The 8074-nt window shown below is 38.0% G+C and overlaps 1 protein-coding gene across 2 annotated transcripts in view; it reads right to left on the reverse strand.

Moving 5' to 3' along the window:
* dlgap4b (discs, large (Drosophila) homolog-associated protein 4b) overlaps window positions 1-8074 on the reverse strand; it is a 121815-nt gene that overhangs the window by 25105 nt on the left and 88636 nt on the right. For both annotated transcript variants that reach the window (XM_016268074.1, XM_016268073.1), the window contains exons 3-4: window positions 5912-6380; window positions 2763-3556 (exon numbers count right to left, since the gene is read on the reverse strand). In XM_016268074.1, the coding sequence (XP_016123560.1) occupies window positions 2763-3556; window positions 5912-6311 (1194 nt within the window). In that variant the 5' untranslated portion in view covers window positions 6312-6380. The remainder of the gene's footprint in view (window positions 1-2762; window positions 3557-5911; window positions 6381-8074) is intronic.

Consider the following 8074-nt stretch of genomic DNA (forward strand, 5'->3'; position numbering starts at 1 on the left):
CACGACAAGACATGACTTCTGAAAACTCTGAGTTTGTGCTTAAATCAAGAAAACATGTCTTCCAGTGGGATCAGAAATATAAACTTAATTCAAATGGAAACATGTTTACATCAGAGAACGAGACTTAATAATATCTTGTCATTTTGCTTCTTATACGTATCTTAAATATCTTCTTATATGTCTTGGTCTAGATATTTGTAATGAAAAACAAGACAAAAAAACATTTTCTTTTGTGTATTCTGTACATGACCTAAACTACTGTACTTGATGGTCATGTCGTGGTCTATTTTTGTGTTCTCATTTCAGATTCAGCCCCTAATAAACATCACATGAAACAAATAAAACACACCATTATAATGTGGGATAAAATGTGTGATATCATGTATGTATATATACGTATGAAAAAGCTATGCAAATTCCAATCAGAGTGGTCAGACTGAAACAGATTTCCAGAAATGTGATTTGAAAAGGATTTCAAACCACGTATGAAAGATGCTTGAAATTTTGCATTGTATTTCATGTGATTCTTTGCTGTTCATACTAAATATCCCATCGGATTAGCACAGATTTGGACTGACAGTTTAAACCAGGCTTAAAGACCCAGACACACTTTAAGCAAAACTGAAAAACAAACTGGTGTGATGTCATTTTGAACAAAACCAGGCCAAAATGAAGTTTTGAAACGGAACAAAATGAACAGCATTTTTGGGTGTTAAAAATGACTTGCCAAAGTGAACTTTCTACAAAATTTAACTTAGGCTGGGAAACACTGGCATTACCATTGGCACATGGCGATTATGTAAAAGGTAGGTGTGGCTTTGACGTGGAAATCTTCTCTGGTTAATTTCTTCTGTTCAGTTTGTCGAGGTGAGGCGCAATTAAAAACATGAACACGCTGGAGAGCTGCTTTACAGTAGAAATTACAGTGCTGGCCAAAATGGTTAGAACACTTGGCATATTTAAGAGGTTTCAGTTGTTTTTGTTGAATTGGCCATTACAATACCCATAAAACTAACTATTGCCGGAACTATGTGCGACGGGAGGAATCTGCTGGAACACTGACGATGATGGACTGGCCCCCTTAAAGCTCGTACCTCAACCCCGTCGAGCAAATTTGGGGCGAGTTGGAAAATACACTGGACAGATCGGTTGTACATTCAAAGGAAAGCCTTTGGCTTGAGTTGCAGAAGGCATGGGATAATATTAGTGTTGATGTTCTCAGGAAATATACTGACACTATGCCAGAGAGATGTGCTGCTGTAATTGCTGCAAAAGGTGGACATACCAAATATTAAAGTTAAAAGTGGATTAAAACGGTACGACTCACTTCATCTGATATTTGTTGTGCTCAGAGAAACCATCTGCATGTTTCATGAACATTATGAAATGAAATCATGTTTTGGAGGCTGTTTTCAGATCTGTCAGGTGTTCTAACAATGTTGGCCACCACTGTAAAGTTCTATTTGAAAGCAACACACACACTGTTTTTTTCATGTTTATTACTGTAAAGCTGCTTTCTTTAAGTCAAACTATTGTATAAAGTGCTACATAAATAAACATGCTGTGACTTTACTGGAGTGCCGAATTGCAGAGCTCGTGCAAACCCCCACAACACTATGACCATGATGCTTTCTTAACTGCTGCTTTCTCACCGCTGTCATTTCTCTTGTGTTTATTTTGTTATTGAGAGTAAAGTGCAAAACACATATTTACATATTTATCTTAACCCATGGGTGGAGTGGCGCTTTTGAGTAAACTTCTTTTTACTTATGAGCGAAGAATGAAAAAGAACTGTGCTGTGAGTATATCAAGGTCTTAAGAGTTTGTCTTAAAACTGCAGTATGCTTTAAGGCCAAAGTATACTTTGGTTTTTACGTGCATGTGAGGGTCTGCGTACAGTGCGTGTGATTCAAATTTCATCACCAGTATAGTACGCGCATACTGTACGTGCACCATCCGGTTTTTGAAACCACGCGCACTTTGTACATGCAGGTCACACATGTGCACTGAATTGATTTTGCACTAATCGGTTGTTCCAAAAGATGGCAACACTGACCCGGGCCCTTGTTTCAGACTAGTAAAAAACTAAACTAAAGAGACAGAACAACAACAAAATGTGACCCTGGACCACAAAACCATTTTTTAAAATTGAGATTTATACATAATCTGAAAGCTGAATTAATATTTCCATTGATGTATGGTTTGTTAGGATAGGACAATATTTGACTGAGATACAACTATTTGAAAATCTGGAATCTGAGGGTGCAAAAATATATAAAAATACTGAGAAAATCGCCTTTAAAGTAGTCCAAGTTCTTAGCAATGCATATTACTAATCAAAAACTAATTAAGGTTTGATATATTTACAGTAGGACATTTACAAAATATCTTCATGGAACATGATCTTTACTTAATATCCTAATGATTTTTGGCATTAAAAAAAAATCTATAATTTAGACCTATGCAATGTATTGTTGGCTATTGCTACAAATATACCCCAGCGACTTAAGACTGGTTTTGTGCTCCAGGGTCACATATAGCAGAAACTGCAACAAAAGTCGTAACTTTGGTTTAAAAGAGTACAAAGACATTTTTATCGGTCAGAAGACAAAATAGCACAGACACAAAGATGAAGCTTTATAAAGTGCATGTGTAGGTCGCCTGCATACGTATACACCTCAAATGGACCATACTGTGCACTGAAGTGAGCTTCCACCACAGCAATACAGTACACAATAACTGAGTTTTATTCATGCACTCACCCTCCCGCGCACCTGCAGGATGTGGCAGCCCAGATCCTGCTGGACAGATTTGGACTTCAGCAGGGTGCGATCCAGCGTGGCCGAGCCCTTCTGGCACACCTGTCTGGAGGGTCCTAACGTAAGCGTGGACCAGGGTCCCCCTTTACCAAAGTTCCCGTCAAACATCGGTCCTCGGCTTCCTATGACCCCCCCACCACCACCACCACCGCCAGGTCCCGGGAGTGCAGGGAGCCCCTGGTGCTTCAGGTCACTGTTACTCTTTGAGGATTTCAGCATGTGCTCGCTCATGGTGCTGTAGCCCTGCATGAAGTACCTGGATGCCACCTGTCCACCCGGCCCCGGTCCAGATCCCACCGCTTGACGACCCAAAGTCATCATGGCCTTTGGGTTCCTATAGTTACTTATATCACTGTCCAAATCATCAGAACTCCAGTATCCAGACATATTGGATCGTGGCCTCCGTTTGGCAGTTCCTTCGCTCTTCGCCCGGTCTTTGCTTTTGCTCCGATGGTTTTTGTCATCGCTGCTCGACGATCTGCTGTTGCGGCCGTTCATGTTTCCCTTGATGGCAGAGTTTTCCAGCGACTGGGATTTAGCGAACAGTTTCTGGACGGAGTGAACTAAGTAGCGTATTTTTCCCGGACTGTCAGTCCGCTGCTGTTGCTGCTGTTTGGTCGTCGTCACCGCAGTGCTTCGATGGAACTGTAACGTGCTGAAGCCGTCCTGTTGACCTGGCAGCTGTTTCTCGAACTGGTCTAAGAGGTTAGGTGGCATCCGGTTCATTTTTCCTGCCCCTAAATGCGAAAAGAGCAGGAGGGTCAAACAGCAAAGATTCAGAATGCGTAAAGCAATGTCATAATTCAGTTAAAATAATTAATTTATCCAGTTGCTATTTGGCCTTTAAAGAATAAATGTAGCAGTATACAGAGCTGTATTTCAAGAAAATGCACATCATTTGTGACCCTGGACCACAAAACCAGTCATAAGGGTAAATTTTTTGAAATTGAGATTTATACATCATCTGAAGGCTGAATAAATAAGCTTTCCATTGATGTATGCTTTGTTAGGATAGGACAATATTTGGCTGAGATACATATTTGAAAATCTGGAATCTGAGGGTGCAAAAAAATCTAAATATTGAGAAAATCGCTTTTAAAGTTGTCCAAATGAAGTCCTTAGCAACTCATACTACTAATCAAACATTAAGTTTTGATATATTTACGGTAGGAAATATACAAAATATCTTCATGGAACATGATCTTTACTTAATATCCTAATGATTTTTGGCATAAAAGAAAAATCGATAATTTTGACCCACACAATGTATTGTTAGCTATTGCTACAAATATACCTGTGCTACTGATGACAGATTTTGTGCTCCAGGGTTACATTTATGCTGTATTTTAAGAAACATAAAAAAGTCTTAAGTGAGACAATAAATAATAACCAGAATATAAAATAACAAGAATATACAGTACATTCTGAAGGTCAAATGACTCATTTTTTTTCACACATCTCTGATGTTTACTGGCCTTGCATCCATTGCTATGTTTGCTTCATCACTAATTGGGGCGTGGCCTAATGGTTAGAGAGTTGGACTTGTAACCCCAAGGTTGCACGTTCGAGTCTCAGGTCCGGCAGGGATTGTAGGTGGGGGGAGTGAATAACTCCCAGCTGCCCACAGCTGCGTGTGTGTGTGTTCACTACTCACTGCTGTGTGTGTGTGTGTACTTGGATGGGTTAAATGCAGAGCACAAATTCCAAGTATGGGAGACCCACACGTCCTTTCCATTGCACCTAGAACACTGCGATCAGCACTAATTTCGCAGGTGTTTTCTTTAGCATTACCTGATCTGAATAACTTGCATGCTGAGTGTTAAACAATGCAGACAACATCTACAAATAAAAAGCATTAACATATTTTAAGTGAAATAAAGTAGAATTAAAGCTTTTCAAGTAGTCACATTAGGATACTATTAGACATACTTAAACACTTCATTTGTACTGTAAATATTCAGAAAAAATGATTTAATTAAAAGACAGGAGACAACAACAACTGCTATTCCGTTACAAACCTCCTCTTTATCTATATTATTACACCAGAATCAACATAAGTAGTGCAAATTTCATGCAAAATTGAATGCGGTGCAGAAGATGCGACATACCAGGTTTGACGTCACTCACAAATCAAGTAAAATATTGTGCAAAGTGCAAAGTTTGAAAGCCATAAATTAAATTTGAGAATTAACTTAAATTTGATTCTATTTTATGACTTGCATATGACATGCATGAGTCATATAGATGACTGTAATTTATTTATTTGATTGATTGATTGATTTTTGGAGTTCAACAGACTAGAGCAGAGCAGACATTATATAAACATCTTATGTGTTCCATATTTATGTTTCAGTAAAATATCTAAACATTGTTAAAGATAAAGTTACATAAAAATGTCTCAGATAATACAACTTATTTTGAGAGAATATACACCACCATTCAAAAGTCTGAGGTCAGTAAGATTAAGAAAGAAATAAACACTTTTATTAATTTGATCAAATGTGACGGTAAGTGTCTTTATAATGTTACCAAAGATTTCTATTTATAATAAATGCTGTTCTTTTGAACTTTCCATTCATCAAAGTACCCTAAAAAAATTTGTATCATAAAAAAGTTTCCACAAAAATATTGGGCAGCACAACTGTTTTCAACATTGATAATGATCAGAAATGTTTCTTGAGCAGCAAATCAGAATGATTTCTGAAGATCATGTGACACTGAAGACTTGAGTAATGATGCTGAAAATACAGCTTTGATCACAGGAATAAATTGCATTTTACAATATATTCACATAGAAAACAGTTTATTAACTTGTAATAACATTTTACAATATTACTGTATTTCCTGTATTTTTGATCAAATAAATGCAGCCTTGATGAGCAGAGGAGACTTCATTTTAAAACATTAAAAAAGTATTTTTTTTTGTTCGTTTTAAACATAAACCTCATTAAATTTATGCTTAAAAGATGAAAAAAGAAACAATTTAGAAAGTAAGACGAGTTTTGTTTTGTTATGCAATTTTGCATTTACTTTTATGATGTTTAGCTGCATACTTTAGCTGCAACTTCTCAAGACAGTCCTACATTTCTTACCCGATATAGTTGCGGATCCACTGGTGATCATGGCGGTCCGTCCCACTCCGAGACCCATTCCCATGGACATAGACGTCCCCAGCGTCCCGGTGCTGATTCCCCCGATGCTGTCAGCCGTGGGACCGAAGTCGCCCTGGTCGAAGTGCGAGTTGTAGTGGATCCGGGGGAAGGTGCTGCTGGAGGACAGCTGGCTGTTGAGGGGCATCAGGCAGTCGGGCGATGGGGAGAAGTGATGTGGGTCCAGGGCTCCGTAATGCTCCATGGCTGCTGGGAGGAGAAACGGGGCGTGGGACAGGGTGGAGGACGCAGACGGGGGGTACAGAGGGTCCCGGTGACTGGGAGAACGGGGCGGCTCGCAGTCTGACGGGTGACGGGTGCGCTGGGGGGTGTAGCCTTTCATGGCAGAACGGGGCGATGCCCCCCCCACCCTAGATCGGGAGCATGAGCCCACCGGGGAGAAACAGAAACCCTGGAGAACAGCAGGAGAAAAAGCAATGTTTTTAGAAGTTGCAAATCAAAGAAAGATTATTAGAGCATGTTTACAAGAAAACACGTTATAATAAGGTTTAATTTGTTAACTATCTTAGGTTTACTCGAATTATGAAAAATACTCCTGAAGCATTTATTAATCTTCATATTAGTCTTCATGTGCATTTCAACATTTAATTTATACATTATTAAAAGAAAAAGTTGTATCTTAATATTATTTAATGGACCTGAGCTTACATGAACTAGCAATGAACAGTTGTATTTTTATTAACTAATATTAAAAAATATCAACAATTTTTATCAAACAATTCTGACTTTTTTTCTTGTCATTTTGAATTCACAATTCTGAGAAAAAAAGTCAGAATTACAAGATATAAACTCACAATTACCTTTTTTATTTTATTTTTTAATTTCATGATGGAAACAAGCTTCCAACTTTCAAAATGTTATATTTAATTCAGTGTGTTACCTGCCTTTTCTTAGTATTTATTTGTGAAATTTACTATCAGTTTCTTTTTATTTAGTATTTTTGTCTTGGTTTCCAGGACAAATATTTAAACATTCTTAAATCAAGATGCATTTACTTGAGAAGCAAAATTCACATAAGTTTAAAAAAAAATTCCAGTGGGGTAAAAATAAACTTGTTTTCCATCTGAATTAAGTTTGTTTGTTTGTTTTTTTACCGCACAGGCAGAATTTTTTTTTGAACACACTTAATTTGAACACGTTTCAGAAAAAAGTAAGTGTACCTTGATTTTGTACAGGAAAGCTAGACACAAATATTGAGTAAGAAAGACTTTTTTTGCAGTTCAACTTTATTTCAGTGTAGATACATAACAAAAACGAGATATTTTAAAGAATTTGTGGTTACTGAGTGTTTTTATGATTCAAACATTATTCGTCTTGTGTGACAGACTGGCATGACGTTTTCAGTCAAGAAAATTCTCACACAGAATGACATGCATGATTAACGGAAAAATGCACATAATTCTTTACATGACAGAAGCAATAGTCTGATTGACAAGCAAAATATGCATTGCACTTTGCCATTTTCCTATCAGCCATATATTGTGCAAAACACCACGCACACACACACACACACACACACACAGGTTTGTTTTTGTGAAAAGTGGGGACTCTCCATAGGCGTAATGGTTTTTATACTGTACAGACCGTATATTCTATTGCCCTACACCAACCCTACCCCTAAACCTACCCCTCACAGGAGACTTTGTGCATTTTTACTTTCTCAAAAAAACTCACTCTGTATGATTTATAAGCCTTTTGAAAAGTTGGGACATGGGGTAATGTCCTCATAAATTACCTTCTCCTTGTAATACCTATGTCATACCCATGTCATTATACACATTTTTGTCCTCATATGTCACAAAAACACACACACACACACACACACACACACACACACACACACACACACACACACACACACACCCACACACACACACACACACAGATGGTGCTGGAACACAGGCTCCTGTTTCTCAAACTGCTTTTAAATGACTAATAAAGCAAATAAAAAAGAACGACTGAACAGCATGTGTTCAGCATTTATTACTGACCCAGAAACCCTTCTACCACCTGTCATATAAACAGACACACACACACACACACACACACACACACAGACACACACACACACACACACACACACAC

The sequence above is a fragment of the Sinocyclocheilus grahami genome, unplaced genomic scaffold, assembly GCF_001515645.1.
Source record: "Sinocyclocheilus grahami isolate Dianchi unplaced genomic scaffold, SAMN03320097.WGS_v1.1 scaffold43.1, whole genome shotgun sequence".
NCBI classification, from domain to species: Eukaryota; Metazoa; Chordata; class Actinopteri; order Cypriniformes; family Cyprinidae; genus Sinocyclocheilus; species Sinocyclocheilus grahami.